The sequence below is a fragment of the Pseudorca crassidens genome, chromosome 9 (genome assembly GCF_039906515.1).
Source record: "Pseudorca crassidens isolate mPseCra1 chromosome 9, mPseCra1.hap1, whole genome shotgun sequence".
In the NCBI taxonomy this organism is placed as follows: domain Eukaryota; kingdom Metazoa; phylum Chordata; class Mammalia; order Artiodactyla; family Delphinidae; genus Pseudorca; species Pseudorca crassidens.
This window is the reverse complement of record NC_090304.1, coordinates 96,337,182-96,357,186: the sequence shown is the minus strand read 5'-3', so window position 1 is coordinate 96,357,186 and position 20,005 is coordinate 96,337,182. Positions and strand designations below refer to the sequence as shown.

At 43.0% G+C, this 20,005-nt stretch overlaps 1 protein-coding gene across 1 annotated transcript in view; it reads right to left on the bottom strand.

Moving 5' to 3' along the window:
- Positions 1-152: 152 nt before the first annotated feature.
- CBL (Cbl proto-oncogene) overlaps positions 153-20,005 on the bottom strand; it is an 88,676-nt gene continuing 68,823 nt past the window's right edge. Inside the window, exons 13-16 of the mRNA XM_067751298.1 lie at positions 10,914-11,054; positions 10,435-10,535; positions 9,534-9,716; positions 153-8,549 (exon numbers count right to left, since the gene is read on the bottom strand). Of these exons, the coding sequence (XP_067607399.1) occupies positions 8,281-8,549; positions 9,534-9,716; positions 10,435-10,535; positions 10,914-11,054 (694 nt within the window). The 3' untranslated portion in view covers positions 153-8,280. The remainder of the gene's footprint in view (positions 8,550-9,533; positions 9,717-10,434; positions 10,536-10,913; positions 11,055-20,005) is intronic.

Here is a 20,005-nt window from a genome sequence, read left to right as displayed (position 1 = left end):
TGGCAAGGAGCTATTGCCCCTCTCCTGTCACTGAGACTGCCCTCAAAGTAGCAAAACAGACTTCTGCTGATGAACTGGTACGAGTAGGCATCTGGCCCCATAGCTCCCCAATGTATCACTCCCTAACCCACAAATGACCAAGAACTCGGGTCTGCTACAACAAAAGAAACTTTATTTAAAAATATTTTTTTACAGACATGGGTGCCTGAAAAAGCTCTTTAGTTAACTGTGTATGGAAATGAAAAAAATTAATAAATAACATTAGTATAACAGAACCTCTAAACATTAATACACTGGCAAAACAAAACGGACTTAAAATGAAAATGAATCTTAAAGCTCTGCTATTCTCTGTAAGAATATTTACCTTCTGTTTTATTCTTTACAGGTGAGAATGATTAAATACTGCTAATATAATTTTTTTATATTAATGACACATTTTTAAAATAGTCCACAAAAATCTCATCTAAGTTTTCATTTTGTTTTATTTTTAACACTGATATACAAATGGGACTCTTCATTCTGGAGAAAAGTATCAAGTTCTCTCCAGCCCCACCCAGGCCAAGAATGTCAAAATCCTGAATAAGGAGGACTTTGAAAAGAATTGTTTCTATCTCCCAATTCTTTATTAGTTAAAGGCAGGGAAGAAGTGAGAAAAGGAAAAGAGATAAGTAAAATGTCATCATACAGAAAACTTTTTTTTTTTTTGGTCGAAACCTACAGTGGCCACAATACTGAGGACAGGCTTCTGTTCCGGTATGTGGTCCTTGCTGCCCTTCCCAGGGGAAAACTCGCCCCTGCAGAGGGCACTAGTTGCTTAATGCTCTATGTCTGAAGTTTTCAAATGAAAGGAAAGCCAAGTCTAAAGGACAGGCAGGAGGTCTAGGCCAGTTCAGGACCCAGCAAAAAGACAAGACAAAACGAACAACCAAACAACCTCCCCTTTTCGGGAGGGTCCACCCTACACTGTTCCATGAAGTTGGGTCATTAATAGGATCGGGAGGCTGGGTCACTTGAAATGGTCCAGAGTATGCCTGGAAATCATGGAACGTTCTGTCTCTTCCTGCTGAACACAGAACATTCAACCTGATAACTGAGATTCTGACTGGAACCAACCAGATGATCCTGGGATACAATGCTCGTTTCTTCCAACTAAGCACCGTGGCAGGGAGAAGGGACCGCGGACACGCTGCACCTGGGGGCCACCTCCCCAGGCACACGGAGCACTTCCTCTCCCCTAGACCAGAGGGACTAATGACACTCAAGGTAGAGGAGCTAAGACTCTGGTATTTCCATATTAAGTCCTAAAATGCAGCCTGGGATACAGTGCTGCCTTAGAAAGGCACAAAATGTTTGGCTTTTTTTTTTTTTTTCAGTGTGCTAAAAATTGTTTTGTTTTGAATAAAGGAAAAAAAAGATATATAAGGTTAAAAATCCCAAGTCACCACAGCCAGAAAGCAGATGTAGGAGGTACCTCATAGCTGCCACACCCCTACCACACGTTTCAGCAGGAGGTCAAGGCCAAGACACTAAAACAGTGCGGAGAAGGGCAGGTCAGGAGAGGAGGTATCCACTCTCATGGGCATGGCTCACTCACCCAGACAGCAGAAGGAACAAGCCAAGGAAGAGAAAACATGTGGTCTACAGACTTGTAAGCAGTTCTCTGCCTCTTCAGTTTCCAGACAGCCATAAGCATGGCCACCCTCACCCAGGACAGGGTCAGAGGTAGACAGGGCAGAGGGAACTGACACAAAGGGCACATCAGCGCCCATGCCAGAGTGCCAGGCGTGGGCACACTGCACACCCCACTTCAGGGCTTCAGCATGGAGGCAGCGCAGGGCCTGAGGAGGCTCAGAGAGCACGTACGGAGCAGTACTCCTCTGGCCTCCCAAACCGGCCCAGGGGCAGAAGGAGAACTGCGGGAGAGCGCCTCACACATTCATTTTGGGGACTGAATAAGAACACGGGGCCGGGCAATCAGAACTCTGATTTGTTCCACTGCCACACCAGTAGGAGACGCGAGGTTCGCTTTCAGCCTCTGCTCTCCACAAACACAGGGAGCGGTCAGCCACATTCTTCTCAAGCATGGAACAAGGGAAGAGGCAGCGAGATCTCCAAACAGTTGTTAGTCTGTTAGTCAACAGCTGGCCCTCTGGCACCATGCTCTCCAGCCAACTGCGAGTAAGCCTCCAGGCAGGCCTCGCTCTCCCCACCCCGATCTCCCCCACTTACTCCTGGGCTACTTTCTGGAACCAAGAAAAACTGGTGCTCGCCTTTGAAACCAACCCAGATTTCCTAGAACTCTGTGAAGGCGAGTGGCACCGCTATCCCTCTGCCCCTTAATTCTGGCGCCTAGAAGGGAATTTCGAACACACAGGCCCCAGCCTTCATCACGGGCCTCAGTGTATATCTTTGGATTATTAGGTTACTTCTGTGTACATCAAATGACTCCAGTAGTTTAAAAAAGTTATAAGTGATTATGAAATGCCTTAATAACACAGGACAGGCTCCCGGATGAGATAAATAAGATCAAAAGATTCAGGCAAGCAGAAGCACAGTTTTAAAAAACCAAAAAATAAAGGCTTTACTATAGGACGACAAAGGAAGCAACTGGACAGGGCGGACAAATGCATCCTGTCTAAAGAGCTCTCAGTAAAAAGTTTCTCTAAATTGGAATCTATACCTAATTTATATCCTGGCAACTGTCCCAACTTTATAAATTCTTACTGGCAAAGTAGTTTCTGAGGTACCTCGGAAGGCCTGCCTAAGAATATTACTGCAGAGCTCCCCTCATAGAGGAAAGACCAGATAAAAGGGTGGGGAGGAGGGCTTGGAGGGAGGCAGGCCACGGGCCCATAGAATGAGTATGTTCTCAGCACTAAAACCTGAAGAGAGCCCAAAAGTCCATGGGTAGGGGCCTCAGTGGATTTGTGATCTGCTCTCTAAATGAAATCAAAGAAGGCTAGAAACCTGAGACTGAATGAAGGCTAAGAAATGTCACCTAAGAAAAGATTAGCTCCAGAACAGGAGAAACTGGTCCTAAAGAGGGAGGTAAGAAATCTTGGATGCCAAGACTCATAAAGGGAAGAAAAACAGGAAATAAAGCAACCAAGAAGACAGTAACCTAAATTAACTTTAACCTAAGCATTTCCTCCAAGTCCCAGACATAGTCCCATGCCTGCCTTTCCACTCTCAGAAGAGCAGTATGGTAAGTTTTACTACCAGAGTAAAGTATTTTAGGGTATCTATCCCCGCCTCCCTGAGAACCTCCCCCTGCCCCTGCTTCCCATCTGAACCAGCATGCCGCTTCTGCCCTGTGTGGCAAAGTCGGGGGTCGATACCTGATCCATGTGCTGGGCTGATCATAGTCTTTCTTGAGAATATGAACCAAGAGGCACTGGGAATCTGTTAAAACGGTGATCCCATTTAATGGTGAGCTGGGGGTCGTGAGGACTGGGGTGCCTGTGTTGGGGCCATGCATACCGACAGACCGGCGAGCAGGAGAAAGGACTAGCTGCAAAGTTTCTCAGCTCCACGCAGAATCAACTGTACCGCTTATCCTGGGTTCTGGGAAATACCCTGCATCCGTATGATTCCGTCCTTTCCCCTGCTTTAATCCTTCTGTTTCTTGCATCCAAAGGACTGCTCAACAGGACGGTCAAAGATACAGCCCTGACCTTCTTCCACTATGCATCCATCTCCGTGCATTACATGGCTACACGCATTTCTAAAGAGAGACTGCTAATGCAGACTGAGATCAAAGTAGAAATGGTAATGCTTTATGCCAACTGAGAATACTTTAGATAGAATTTCTAGGGCCTGAAGGTCTAGGAGGATAATAACGTGTTGACTTTCATACTAAGTTCTACGGTCTCTAAGCTCCGTACCCCTAGAGACACAGGCTGACGTTTTTGAGAACTGACTGAGTTCAACCTACGCTACTGCCTGGCTCTTGGGAGACCAAACAACTGGTTGAAGATCAGGACCCAGAAACAGGTGCCCATCCCTCTCGCACACCTTCAGCCCTTCTAAGACACAGGATCAGCTGAAAGGTTGTTGAAGGACTGGAAAACAAGTTCCATATAGAATGGGAGATGGTGAGAGGTCCCAGAAGGGTGATAAGAAAACTTCCTTATAAAGGGGATCAGAGGTACAGGCAGCTCAGTAAAAAGATCAAGGAAGGCACTAGAGTGGAAAGGGGTCTGTACGCAGATGCTTTACTTAAACATTTAACTGCCCTATTGTGCAACTCTGAGCCGACATACCAACCCACCACCAAACAGATTCTACTTAAACACATAAAAATGGTGGGTATCCATGAGATTTACATGGAGGAATCTCCCAGACATTGTCAAAGCTATGGGAAGACAATAGGGGTTAATGGGAGTGTCTTGAACTGATTTTTAACCAGGACAGCTCTATAAGGAAATGTCTACATAAGAGAGCTGTGAATGTAACCTGCACAATCTTATTGGGAACGGCTATTTTAGGGCCAAATGCACATGCTAGACAGCCCAAGTACAACCGCTCAACATCAGTAAACTTCAGGCTCATGGTAATCACTCATAAACACTTGCTGAATGAACAAACACAATGCTAGAGCCAAGCCAATAGTCAGAACACCGTTATTCCATAGGCAGGGGTCACTGCAGAGTCAGAAAGGCCAACAGCAAGAAGGGGGACTTACAGTTTGGGAAGAGGGCCTATATCCCTCCGCCTACAGTTTGGGAAGAGGGCCTATATCCCTCCGCCTTGCATGATGTGAGGTAGGAGAATATTCTGCACTAACACCATGGCTGATCACACACAAAAAGGTCTACATCTTGTTAAAGGGAACATATAGCTGGTCCCTATTTTGCAAGCAAATATACAAAAATTCATGTGGAAGATTGCTGACTGGACCATAAAATATATTTTACCTTTCTATAGAGGAAATAAATATTTTAAGTGTGAGGAATAGCAACCCCCCAACTCTTTTTTTAAATCCACAAAACAGCTAAATGATACTAATAGTACCTCCCCACACCCTGGGTCCTGGTGTTGAGAGTCTGTATAGGGAGCAAAAGAACAGAAGAATGGCAGAATATGTAGAGTGACTGGGGGACAGAGAGAGCTAGTGGAAGAGAATGGCCATCCACAGATATATATCACTATTTATATAAATATTAACACAAAAATGCTGAGACGATAAACTGCCTAATCTATTATTTACCTAAAGGGAGGTATATCATTGAGCCCACAGGGTTTTTCCACTTTGATAACTCCTGACTTCAATGGAAGGAGTCCAGCAAGTGCAGCTGATTAAGTACTGCGAAGCAGGCACCCGGCAACAAGGCCGCTGTGTAAAGCAACCCAGGGAGACGTGGGGAAGCAGAAGGCCAGGTTGAACAGAACAGCCTAGTGCACTTGAGAAAAAGGAAAACATCAAAGTGGTTTTTACCTTACTTACCTGACAGGTAACAAAGGAGGAACCATTTGTAATTAAGAGCGGGAAAGGGGATGTGTTTGCCGAAAATGGCGAAATTCAAAGCCCACTTGTGAAAGGTCAATTTTAGTTAAAATCACAGCAGAGCCAAAGAATTAAAAGTTGCCATACAAATGGAGGACGAAGAATGGGTTATCGGTGCCTTAGTCAAAGGAAAATTTAAGAAGTTAAAGTCTTGGAAATATCCTCAACACAAAAGCCACGCAAAAACTTTCCTGAGCCTCACCTGGCAATCTCAGGCGTGGACCCAGGCGTGACCTCAGAGCATCCAAAGAGAAAACCCCTCACAGAATGGTCTTAGACCCTGAACACCTGCAGATACATGGCCGACAAGCTAAGAACCAAGCCATGCAATGGTGCACACCTAGTTCAACCTGGACCCCCACGTTCAACACAGGGATCCGGCACCTAGTTTGGGGGCTGACCTGACGCGCCTCAAGCGTATTCCGTTATGAAAAGAAAGGATGAACCTGCCTTTAGCCTAGGTAAGTGAGGACATAATCTTCAAAGAAGATTTGGGATGCACTCTGAAAAGGCAACAGATATGCAGAACCAGTGCTTTGTTCTCTCGATAGATCTTCAGACCACGGGCAGTATCTACAGACAAGGAAAAATTCCAGTGTGGAGAGGTATGCAGACTGCGGCCATTTTCTCTAGCTCTCTGTCTAGGCCTTCGACATCTAAACAAAGTGCAAAACTGAACGCTACCACAAGTGAAACACTACGCTGGCTTTGAGAAGGAGATGCTAGTTACTGTTTCCTACTCTCTGCCGCTTTCCTCTGCCCTCTCCATCGCGATTCAGGCCCTCCTGCACCTGGTGGGGGCTGTATTATTTTCTGCCACGTAGAGGAGACACTGGGTAACCACAGCAAGTCAGCAAAAAGCCCTGAACTATCTCCTCTGGGAACATAAATGGCTCTGAGGCAAGAGGAGAAAATCAAAAGACCTAGGAGTAGCTGAAAGCCAAGAGAAGAGTTAGATAAAGTTTTAGGTCCAAAGATGACAAGATGGGAAAGAAAACAGGTGTAAGGAAAGTCATTTCTCTTTGGATCTCATGACAAAACCATGATTTAGATTGTGAGGAAGGTAGATTTATCAAAGTGCAGGCTTGCTTCTGACAAGGAGGAAGGTTACACACTGCTATAGGGAAGTCAGTAAGAGGCCCTGGCCAGAGAACTAACTGAACTCAAGTGGTATCTTGGCAGGATCTGCAGGAACGTACCAACGGTGCCCCACACAAGACTCTGAGTCTTCTTTACAAACTGGCGATGGCACAAGCTGCAGGGCTTTTCACATGTTGTCTGTCCGCAGTGAAGTCATTTATTACACCCAGTGATGTCTAATTACTGTGGGGAATGCAGTCACTAAAGAGTACATAGGACCTAACGTGAAGAAGAAAGGGGAAGGAAAGGAAGAAGGAAACGTTACATTCCCAAAGCCATAGGCACAAGAGAAAAGCAAGGGTGGCACCAAGGTAGGGTTGGTGCTAATTACCAGCAGAATGCTGTGCTACCATGGGTGGTATTCCCCCCATTCCTTAAAGGGCAAAGGAAAAACTCATCTCTGAAACTACAACCTGGCTCATATTCAAAGGGAGACACCCATATAAGCTGAAATTCACTGGGAAGAAAAACTGAAGAGATAAATCTTTATTGTCTGTTTTGTGCATTTTATGTACAACAAGGTAAAGAGCGTGTGAATGGAGCTTCCTAAGAGCTTCATGGTATTTGGGCCAGAAAGCCATGCTGGAAACAAATGTTCTCCCTTCCCATTAAGTAGAAAACCTCGTGACCTACATTAGAACACACACCTGGCACCAAGGCAACCGACTCCCACAGACTATTTTCTGGGGAGGGCGTGGAATGTATCTGAAGGCCTCTATCTCAAATCAGTCACTATGTCATTAGGATAACTAAAACACCTTTTTCAAAACAGACTCAATGTTCCTATAGAAACAGTGCTTTGGAGTGACCAGTGTTCGCTGCGAGTATCAAACAGGACCGTAATGATAGAGCAACAGTACTTTTTTCCCACCTATCTACCAAACAAATCAACACCATCACACACAATAAAGAACATCCTATAAGCTGCTCGGCTTCAGTAAGGCTGGTCATAGCAAGCCCACTGCCAATGACAAGACGCCAAGGAGGAGGAGGGGGGAGGAGACTGAGGAAAGGACAGAGGGAGGGTGTTTTAAAAGTACAAGACTTCAGCTATGCACATTATAATCCAAGCCAAAGGGGAGTGTTGGAGTTGTAATACACACTGGGGTTGGGTATAAAACCACAGTTGCTGGCAGTCTTTAAGATTCCTTCTTAAACCTCTTGTGCTAATTCCCTGCCTGGGATTAACACACACAGCAGGTAAATCTTATAATCACAGGACACACACAACCACAGACAGACAGACAGACAGACAAGATGCACACAACCACATCCTTAACCTAAGAAAGTCTTAAGTCCTCAATTAGGATTTACAGCACAGTGCTTCTCCGACTGTTTTCTGGACCGTTCCCCAGGTAGGCTACCACTTACTAAAAATCCACACTCTCTCCAAGTGGGGAGGGACTGAAGGACACCTTCAAATGCACTCTCAAAACAAGTAAAATAATAAAACATCCTAGCTGCTCCATTCTCATTCCACTGCTTTGAAATCTTGGAACCACAGATGTGATATCCCACACAGGGCAAGACCTCATTGTGAAGTCTCCAAAGGAACCTCTCTGCCCTTTTAGGTGCTACTCGAGCAAGAGCTCCCGGCTCCTCGGTCCTCTAAGCTGCGGCACGGAGTGGGTGTGCTAGGTGGCTACATGGGCAGGAGAAGAAATAGAAACAAATTCCCGGAGGATGTTTTTGGCCATTTCAATATTGTTGTGGGCGATGACCAGAGCTTTCTGAATGTCCTGGTAGGAGTATCCCTGACTCATGAGGCTCTCAATCTCACTGGAGAGCTGCGGTGAGGTGGCGGCGGTGCTTTGCTGACAGCTACCTGCTTTTCGTTCAGAGTTGATTCTCCGAGGGAACGGTTTGGGTGGCCTCTCAGGAACTTGGGAACCCTCAGCGAAGTCTGGAAGAAAGAGGAAAGAGAATGTTTGCAACTCGGGGCGGGGCGGGAATCCTCATCCGATAACGATGTGCTAATACGAGATATTACGGACCTACTGTCCGTCAGGTACACGTGCGGTCACAAGGCGGGGTTTTACCGTTTCAAGGGCTTCTGTCTACAGCCTCCTCCCCTCGCAGCACAACAACCTTCTAAAGACACCACGCGCCTGTCCTACCGACAGGGACCACGCTGCCCTCCACACAGAACACCTGCACCTGCACCACGCTTTACACTGAGCACCAAGTTTTCACACACATCACTGCCTGAATTAGTTAAAAAACACTTCTGAGGGGCCAGAGAAGACGCTAAACTTCTCCCTATACAAATAAGGAAACAGAAAGAAGTCTAGGTTGCAGTGAAGAAGCATTAAACAAGGTTGGGTGGGTGGGGACCACTGCCTGTTTGGGCAACTGGACGCCATGTATCCTTTTCACCAGCTGTCCTGAAGGCTGTCTTCCATTTCTAAAGTGACAGCAACTCTGGCTGCTGCCCTCCCAGGCGGCCACAGGTGCAAGAAGAACAGTCCTTAACAGTCAAGGCTCAAATGCGGGCTGGCTCCAGGCCTACTCAGTGTGCTTTCCAGAGCTGGCACACCTCCTCTCCAATGGGACAGGGACAGCACCCAGAGTGTGGTCTGAACCATCAAAATGAATTACTACTGTCATCACGCACGCTCAAAAGAGCCAGAAATCCTATTAATACTTACCCCCAGTGCAGGAAGAGCCAGGGTTTAAGGAACAACCTCATTTCTAAGTCTGGCAAAATCCTCAAGAGCCTGAATACAGTTTAACTTCCTAATTTGGGACCCAGGACCAGCTTTCCTCCCACTTCAGTCCACTCCTTCCAGCTACTGACTTACTGTCACCAGGCAGTCATCTCTGTTTCAGTATAAATAAGAAGGCATACAGCATTTCAGGACAAACCCAAGGTAGCCTGGAGACTCACTCGTTGTGGGATCACCTTCCAGAGACAGCCAGCCGAAGGAGGAGCTGGCGTTGGAGATGTCAGAGAGCGTGCGGCGGGCCAGCACTGCGGGCACAGGTGGCTTGGGGACATCGTACCCGTCGTCTTCATTTTCTGATTCCTCAGGGCCAGTGTTGGCATGGGCTGCAGCCAAATTCCCTTCACCTAGAGAACAGTTTGTGCAGTTATCTTCTTTCTCCAACGTACTTCACCTTCTAACATTTCAGTACGGGGGCATCCGTTCATTCAAACACATACGGAATCAAATGGTTACCGAATAACCACTAGGGGCCAAACACCGTGTGGCCCTGTGCATAGAGATAAAAGAAACAGGGAAAATAAGATCTGCACCAATCCTGCAGCTCTACTTTTCTGAACATGTCAAAAGCTACCCTTGCCAAGGTTAACAGTCACTGATGTCCAAGACTCAAGCACCACTTTATAGCATTCATTCAACATTTTCATCTGCAGTTCACCTTGGAAGATCAGCCAAAGGGCCCTGTTGTGTGCACTGCCTTCCTGAACTTTCAACTTGGTAAGCTAGTTAGTATGGGAATTGAGTATTCACCACCCACACACACAAGAATTTCATCAGTGTTGAAAAGCAATGGGAATAAGAGGGAGCTAGCTGTCAGCACTGCCGATCCAGGCCACATAACACAAAGGCCTCCAGGCCCTAGAAGGATGAAAAACACAAAAGGAACTAGCTGTGTAAATGGGAAATAAAACAGAGGAGGTGGTTTTACTGCCATAGATCAAAGGTATTTTGCCAAGAAAATTATTTACGAATATTCCGCGTAGGTCAAGTTCTCATTGGCCAAACATTACAGGCTCATTCCTCCGGCACATCAATGATTGTTAACGTAGCAGAACGACTACTCACCAAAGGTGCCGCTCTCTGTGACAGACGGTGCCGCCTGGGACTGAATATTATACATTGCTTCGTATGTACAACTATCGATCTGCTGGTTACAATCACAGGCTCTGGACCAGAAGGAAAGTGGCATAATGATCTTCAGAAACAGAACTCTGTTATCCACAAACTTATTAAGATATACCTATTCACAACTTCTCTAGACCCTGATTCTATCAAGAATCTCCATCCTCCTCTTGCCAGTATCACTAGTACATATCAAAAGATTGACTCTTGTTACTAGTAGTAGCTGTGTATGTTTTTGAAATTACTGTGATGTTGAAGAAACATTAAGTGGAATTGCTTACAGCTGCAAGAAGCTTAAAACATTAGAGGTTACACACATCTTTCTGCTTCATTTCTGGCTGGGTAATGCTATGTGCAGGCAGCAAGCCAAACAGGTGAGTTGGTGTCAACTGAATTCCCAAATAGGATTGTTGTGAACCTACCGTGAACTCTGGGTTGTCTCCAGAGGCCACTTCACTTCTGGCTTTTGAAGTCCCACAGGCCTAGAGGAAGGAGTCATATACTCTGTGTCCTCCTCACTTTCACACTGCTCCCCAGGTGGCGGCTTTGGCACAGGAAGAGGTCTGGAAGATGAAGAATAAAAAACAGAAAAAGAAAACAAAAAGAATGGACTGCTTTGCAACTATCTGAAATAATTTGAAAATCACTGTAGAAGAAATATATAACATCCTACGATGTTCAAGATACTCCTAGTGAAAAACAGCATGTACAGCATGATTCCATACACAAGACTGGCAATGAGCATGTCACATGTTGCTGATCACGGTCTGACTCTAGGTGGTATGATTATGGATAACTTATTTGTTTAGCATCACTTATCTGTGTTTTCTAAATATTATTATAATTAACACATACTATTTTCATAAAGAGAAAAGGATCATTAAAAGGGTAATCCAAAAATTTTAATTCTTTTTGTTGATGATGTTAATAAAAAGATACAATTGCACCTCTTACTCATTAAGCATTTTGGCAATACACACTTTAAACCATTCACATTCTCTTGTCACAGTAATTCTACCTTGGCTGCATCTCTGGCTATGTAAAAAGATGTTCACTGAAGCAAAGTTATTACAGTAAAAGCTTTTAAACAAAATAAATAGACAACAGGGAATGATTAAATAGATGATATTACAGCCACATTACATAATAATATGCAATAATTAAAAGTGAGGATTTTGGGGACTTCCCTGGTGGCACAGTGGATAAGACTCTGCACTCCCAACGCAGGGGGCCCACATTCAATCCCTGGTCAGAGAATTAGATCCCACATGTATGCCACAACTAAAGAGTCCGTGTGCCACCACTAAGGTGCCTGAAAGACGCAACTAAGGAGCTCTGGAGCTGCAACTAAGGAGCCAACCCGCCACAACTAAGGAGCCCACGTGCTGCAACTAAGGAGTCTGTGAGCCGCAACTAAGGAGCCTGCCTGCTGCAACTAAGACCCCATGCAACCAAATAAATAAATAAATATCAAAAAAAAAAATAAAGTGAGGATTTTGAAGAACTTTTTAACTGATAGGAAGAAATGCCCAAGATATAATGCTAAGTTTAAAAAAAGGGAAAACATAAAACTACATCTTGATCTAAAACATATATACACTTTACATGTCTGTAGCTATGGCCAAGTAACAAGCACTGTCTAACCGTCTGCCTAGAACAGCTAGCTATAAAAGCAGGAAAATATGCAAAAGAAAGAAGGCATTGGAGAGCAACCAGGCAGCCAAGATTTGAGAGGCCAAGATTCCAGAGAAAAGGAGAATACACTACAGTAAGCCCCATATTAGGGGTTCTGAACTTGGGGTTTCAAGGTAGTTTCAAGAGACTGAGGAGAGAGGGATTGGAATTTGGGCCAAGGCACGAGGGGTCAAAAATCCTGGAGAAGGGAACAGTAGAGAAGTAGGTTTAAAATTCTGCCTGTAATTTTCCCCAGAGCTACTGCGAATCCTTAAACCACGTATGAGTGGGACTAGATTCTGAGAAACCAGGCAAAAAGTAGTAGTACTTTGGTTGTCTTGCCAAACTAGAGAGACAAAGTTGGAGGTAACAGACATGGCCTTTAAAATAATTATAATTTATATATTCCATTAAAACAGAGGATGGAGAATTTTATTAGAAAACTACAGAATAATTTTTTTTTTTTTAATTCACATGGAAATTCTAGGACCTAAAAACACAGTATTTGTAAATACAATGGATGGATCCTGGGGCAGATTAGAAACTGCAAAACAGAAGATTAGGGAACTGAAATAGAGCAGAAACTATTCAGATTCAACTAAAGAGAGGAAAAAGAATGGAAAACACAAAAATGAGCATAAGAGCTATATGAGGTGTGGTGAAAAGGTAGAACTTTCAGGTAACTGGAGTCACAGAGCGAGAGGAGAAAGAGACTGCACTATTCAGTGTATTTTAAGAAACAGCGTACCCCTGAAACTAACACAACATTGTAAATCAATTACACTCCAATAAAAATTTTTTAAAAAAGAAAAAAGAAATAGTGGCTGAGATTTTCTATGCTGAATTTTTCTTTCTTTCTTCTTCCTTTTCTTTTTTTTGGCCGCGCTGCCCGGCTTGTGGGATTTTACTTCCCGACCAGGGATTGAACCTGGGCCCTCGGCAGTGAGGGTGCAGAGCCCTAGCTACTAGACCGCCATGGAATTCCCAGTGGCTGAGATTTTCTAAAACTGATTAAAAACATCCAATGACAAAATCCATAAACTCTACAAACCTTAGAAGGATAAATATAAAGAAAACTACACAGACGCATTATAGTGAAACTGCTGGGATCCAAAAACAAAAAGGTTTTATAAGTAGTCAGAAAAAGAATCATGCCCTTAAAGGGGCAACATTACGCTAATTTTCCAACAGAAACAATGAAAGTCAGAGGGCAGTGGGATGATATTTTTAAAGTGCTGAAAGAAAATAACTCCAGTTCAGAATACAGCTGACCTCTGAACAACATGTGCTTGAACTGCACGGGTCCACTTTTACCCAGATTTTTCCCCATAAATACATACTACAGTACGACACAAGCCACAGTTGGCTGATTCTGCAGATGTGAAACTGTGGATACAGAGGGCCCACTGTAGTTATATCTGGATATTCCACTGCGGGGAGGGTCAGCGTCCCTAACCCCCAAGTTGTTCAAGGGTCAAGTGTACTATGTTTAGTGAAAATATCTTAAAAAAAACGAAAGTGAAATAAAAGATATTTTAAGTCAAGCAAAATTTGAGAGAATCCATTAATAGAAGATACACTAACAGCCCCTCCTCTTTCTCTCCCCGCCACACCCTGTCTCTCTAAAGGAAGTGATTTGGGCAGAAGGAAAAAGGTTCCAGGTGGAAGTGTGGTAAAGCAGGAAGAAATGAGGAGTGCTATAGTATAAATATGTGGGAAATTTAAATGTCCAGGAAGTGTTAAGAGGGACTGATTCAAAGTAGACTCTAATGAGTCAAAGGGATATGTTGGAATCCCTAAGGTAACTGTTAAAAGAGTATTAGGAGTGAAACGGTATAATAAAAAATACTTTAATCCCAAAGAAAGAAAGTAGGAAAAAATGAACACAGAAAAGATGGGGAAAATGGAGAAAAGAGTAGGAACAAATATTCCAATTATTTTTAAACAAACAAACAAAAAATGCTAGACTGGATTTAGGGGGGAAGAAAGCCAACAAGTATATACTACTTACGAGAAACATAACTTCAATGAGGACACAGAAAAGTTGAAAGTAAAACGATGGAAAAAGATCATGCAAACACTACAAGAGAGCTGATGTGGCCATTTTAATATAAGTAAAAACAGACTAAAGCTGGTTAGAAGCAGAACTAGAGAGTAAATGGAATAATCAAAACAATTATCATTTAGTTGATAATTCTAAATTTCTATGTATCCTAATTACATATACTAAATACATATACAATACAAACTGATAGACCTAAAGGAAAAAAGAGAAACCCACAATTATAGGGGGAGAATTTAACACACTCCTCTTGGTATTTGACAGAACATGTAGACTTAAAAAAAAAAAATCAGCAGGAAGATAGTATAGTTGAATACAATTAAAAAATGACACATACAGAATGCTGTGCCCAACAACTGCAGAATATACATTTTTATAAAATGAAGGTAGTAATATGTATGGAATTTACCATAAACTAGTCAATAAAGGTCTCAATAAATAGCACAAATTGAAATCACAGAGTATGGTTTCTGACCACACTGGAATGAAACTAGGAAGCAGTAACAGAAGAGTAACCAGAAAATCTTCCAATGTTTGAAAATCAGGCAACACATAAATAACTGATGAGTCAAAGAAGAAATCACAAATGGAAAACGATACATTTTGAAGTGAATGATAATGAAAACAGGACATATCAAAATTTGTGGAATGCAGCTACAGCATCTGTTATGGACTGAATGTTTGTGTCCTCCCCAAAATTACTTTTGAGGTCCTAATCCTGAGTGTGGCTGTCTGTGAACATGGGGCCACATCTGAGGAATTAAGGTTAGATGAGGTCCTGAGGATGAGCCCCTGACTCAGTAGGATTGGTGTGCTTATAAGAAGAGACACCAGAGAGCTTGCTGTTGCTCTCTTTACCTCTCTGTGTGTGCATGTATCAAGGAAAGGCCATGTGAGGACATACTGAGAAGGTTATGCAAGCATGTAAACCAGTAAAGGATTCCTCACGAGAAACCAAATATGCTGACATCCTGATCTTGGACTTCCAGCCTCCAGAACTATGAGAAAATTAAATTCTGCTGCTTAAGCTGCCCAGTCTGTAGATAGTATTTTGTTATGGCAGCCTGAGCAGATTAATACAGCACACATCTCATGGAGCTAGAAAAATAACGAATAAAACCTAAAGGAAGTTGGAAGAATAAAATAAAGAGGAGAAAGCAATGAAACAAAAAGCAGATACGGGCTTCCCTGGTGGCGCAGTGGTTGAGAGTCCGCCTGCCGATGCAGGGGGACAAGGGTTTGTGCCCCGGTCCAGGAAGATCCCACGTGCCATGGAGCGGCTGGGCCCGTGAGCCATGGCCGCTGAGCCTGCGCGTCTGGAGCCTGTGCTCCGCAATGGGAGAGGCCACAGCAGTGAGAGGCCCACGTACCGCAAAAACAAACAAACAAAAAGCAGATACTCAACGAGGATTCTGGGAAGATGGTAGAAGTTGTCTGATGTAACTATTTTGGAACTCTAGAGTCTGTTGAAGGTTTGTAACTTCCAGGTGAAGACTGGGAGGCTAAATCGCTGTTAATTTCAGCTCTTAGCATAGTAGCAGCTACCCATTCTCAACCCTGCCACATAGCAGGCAGCTGTGCAAATGTTCCTGGAGCAGCCTGCACACAGCTTGCAGGAGCCAGGGTGGCACAAAGGACTCAGCCCTCCAAATATTGGGAATCTGTGTTCTGATTGCTGATTGCTGCTCCTGTTCACAGAGATGCTGACAAAGGGGCAGCAACCACTGTTGTTGCACCTCCCAGCATTGTTGTAAGCCCCTCCTGCTCTGGCTGAAGTGACTTCCATGAGATTTTAAAGGAAGATGTGGAGAAAATCAAGAAAATGATATGTGAACAAAATGGAAGTATCAATAGAGACAGAAAACCTAAGAAGAAACAAAAAAGAAATTCTGGAACTGAAAAGTACAAGGGAAATGAAAAAAAAAAAATTACTAGAGGGATTCAAAGGCAGATTTGAGCACCGAGAAGAAAGAATCAATGAACTTGAAAGACAGAACGATGGAAATTATCAAGGCTGAAGAACAAACAGAAAGAAAAAGTATTGAAGAAAACTGAACAGAGCCCAAGGGAGCTGTTGGACATAACACCACCAAAGGACCAACATATACACTGTGGGAGTCCCAGGAGAGAGAGAGAGAAAGGGGCAGAGAATATCTGAAGAAATAAGGGCCAAAAACTTCCCAAAATGATTAATATAAACATCCAAGAAGTTCATTAGACTCCAAGGAAAAGGAACTCAAAGAGACCCACATTTTCAAAAGACAAAGATAAAGAAGGAAGCAAAACATCACGTACGAGGGATCCTCAATAAGATTATGAGCAGACTTCTCATCATAAGTTTTAGAGGCCTGAAGACAGTGGGCCGGTATATTCAAAGCACTAAAAGAAAAAAAAGCTGTCAACCAAGACTCCTACACAGGCATACCTTGTTTTACTGCACTTCACAGATGGTGTTTTTTACAAATTGAAGATCTGTGGCAACCCTATATCAAGCAAGGCTGCTGGCACCATCTTCCCAACAGCATTTGCTCACTTCAAGTCTCTGTGTCACACTTTGATAATTCTCAAAATATTTCAAGTTTTTCATTATTATATTTGTTACAGTGATCAGTGATCTCTGATTTTACTATTGTAAAAATATTATGACTTGCTGAAGGCCCGGGTGACGGTTAGCATTTTTTAGCAATAAAGTATTTTTAAATTAAGGTATGTACATATATATTTTTAGACATAATGCTACTGCACACTTAAAACCACAATATCTCTAAGGTATGCCTGTATCTGGTAAAACTGTCTTTCAAAAGTGAGGGAGAGGGGCTTCCCTGGTGGCGCAGTGGTTGAGAGTCCGCCTGCTGATGCAGGGGACACGGGTTCGTGCCCCGGTCTGGGAAGATCCCACATGCCGTGGAGTGGCTGGGCCCGTGAGCCATGGCCGCTGAGCCTGCGCGTCCCGAGCCTGTGCTCCGCAACGGGAGAGACCACAACAGTGAGAGGCCCACGTATCGGAAAAAAAAAAAAAAAAAGGTGAGGGAGAAATCAAGACATTCCCAGATAAACAAAAGCTGAGGGAGTATGTGACCACTAGACCTGCCCCGAAAGAAATGCTCAAGTGAGTCCTGCAGGGTGAAATGAAGACACTAGACAGTAATTTCAAGCTGTATGGAGAAATAAAAACTTTAATAAGGGTAAGTACATGGAGAATTATAAAAGCTAGTACTATTGTAACAATGGTTTGTAACTGTACCTTCTGTTTTTTTCCACATGATTTAAGACAGCAATACATTTAAAGGGAAAGTGTAAGAGCCACTATTACTGTAACTTTGGTTTGTAACTCCAAATCTCTTTTTCTGCATAAATTAGGAAACTAATGCATTTAAAAGAACTAGTTCATGAACTCGTTTAAAAGAACTAGGGGCACACAATGTATAAAGATGTAATCTTGTGATCAACAACTAAAATGGGTGTGGTGGAGCTGTAAAGGAGAAGAGTTTTTGTATGCTATTGAAGTTAAGCCGGCATAAATTCAAATTATAGTGTTATACCTTTGGGATGTTAAATGTAATCCCTATGGTAACCACAAAGAAAATATCTATAGAATATACACAAAAGGAAATGCAAAAGGAACTTAAACATTTCACCACAAAAACCCAACTAAACACAGAAGACAGTAATGCAGGAAATAAGCAACAAAAAACTACAGGGCATACAGAAACCAAATAGTACAATGACAGAAGTCTCTCCTTATCAGTAATTGCTTTAAATATAAATGAGTTAAACTCTCCAATCAAAAGACAGAGACTGGCAGATTGGATTAAAACACACGATCCAATTATATGCTGTCTATAAGAGACTCTGATATTATACTAATATCAGAAACAATAGACTTTAAATCAAAAAACGTTACAAGAGACAAAGAACATTACATACACTAGAAGATTTAAAACTTATAAACATTTATACACCGAATGACAGTAAAATATATGAAGTAACACCTGACAGAACTAAAGGGAGAAACAGACAGCTCTACAATAACAGCTGGAGATTTCAATACGCCACTCATAATAACGGACAGAACAAGAGGACAGAAGATAAGTAAAGAAACAGAGGACTTGGGCTTCCCTGGTGGCGCAGTAGTTAAGAATCCGCCTGCTAACGCAGGGGACACGGGTTCAAGCCCTGGTCCAGGAAGATCCCACATGCAGTGGAGCAACTAAGTCTGTGCGCCACAACTACTGAGCCTGCACTCTAGAGCCTGTGTGCCACAACTACTGAAGCCTGTGTGCCTAGAGCCCATGCTCCACAACAAGAGAAGCCACCGCAATGAGAAGCATGCACACTGCAATGAAGAGTAGCCCCCGCTCACCGCAACTAGAGGAAGCCTGTGCACAGCAACGACAACCCAACGCAGCCAAAAATAAACAAACAAAATAAATTAGAAAAAAAAAATCTGAATAGACCTATAACTAGTAAGGAGATTGAATCAGTAATCAAAAAATCTCCCAACAACAACAAAAAAAGCCCTAGACCTGACAGCTTCGCTGGTGAATTCTACCAAACATTTAATGACAAACTAATACCAAATCTTCTCAAACTTCTCCAAAATTGAAGAGGGAACCCATTCCATGAGGCAGCATAACCATGATACAAAGCCAGACAAAGACATTACAAGAAAAGAAAACTACAGACCAATATCCCTTATGAACACTGATGCAAAAGTCCTCAACAGAATGCTAGCAAAAAGAATTCAGCAGCATATTAAAAAGATTATATACAATGAATTACCAAGTGGGATTTATACCTAGAATACAAGAATGGTTAAATATATGAAAATTGATCAATCTAATACACCACATCAACAAAGAAAAAAATACCACATGATCATCTCATTGATGCAGAAAAAGCATCTGAAAAAACTTAACACCCTTTTACGATAAAAATACTCAACAAAATAGATAGAAGGAATGTACCTCAACATAGTAAAAGCCATATATGAAAAACCCATAGCCAACACCATACTCAATGGTGAAAGACTGAAAGCTTTTTGTGTAAGATCACAAACAAGGCAAGGATGCCCACTTTAACCATTTCTGTTCAGCATAGTACTGGAAGTTCTAGCCAAATCAATTACGCAAGAAAAAGAAATAAAAGGCATCCAAATTGGAAAGGAAGAAGTAAAATTATCTCTGTTTTTTCAGATGATGTGATCTTATATGTAGAATACCTAAAGACTCAACAAAAAAGCTGTTAGAACTAATAAATCAACTCAGCGAGGTAGCAGGATACAAAGTCAACACACAAAAGTCAGTTGCATTTCTATACATGAACAATAAACAACTTGGAAATGAAATTTCAGAAACAATTCCATTCGTAATGGCATCAAAAAGAAGAAAATACTTAGGAATTAACTTAACCAAAGAGGTCAAAGACTTGTACAATAAAAATTATAGGGCTTCCTTGGTGGCGCAGTGGTTAACAATCCGCCTGCCAATGCAGGGGACACGGGTTCGAGCCCTGGTCCAGGAAGATCCCACATGCTGCGGAGCAACTAAGCCCGTGGGCCACAACTACTGAGCCTGTGCTCTAGAGCCTGCGATCCACAACTTCTGAGCCAACGTGCCACAACTACTGAAGCCCGTGCGCCTAGAGCCGGTGCTCCGCAACAAAAGAAGCCACCGCAATAAGAAGCCTGTGCACCGCAACGAAGAGTAGCCCCCGCTCGCCGCAACTAGAGAAAGCCCGTGTGCAGCAACAAAGACCCAGCGCAGCCAAAAATAAATA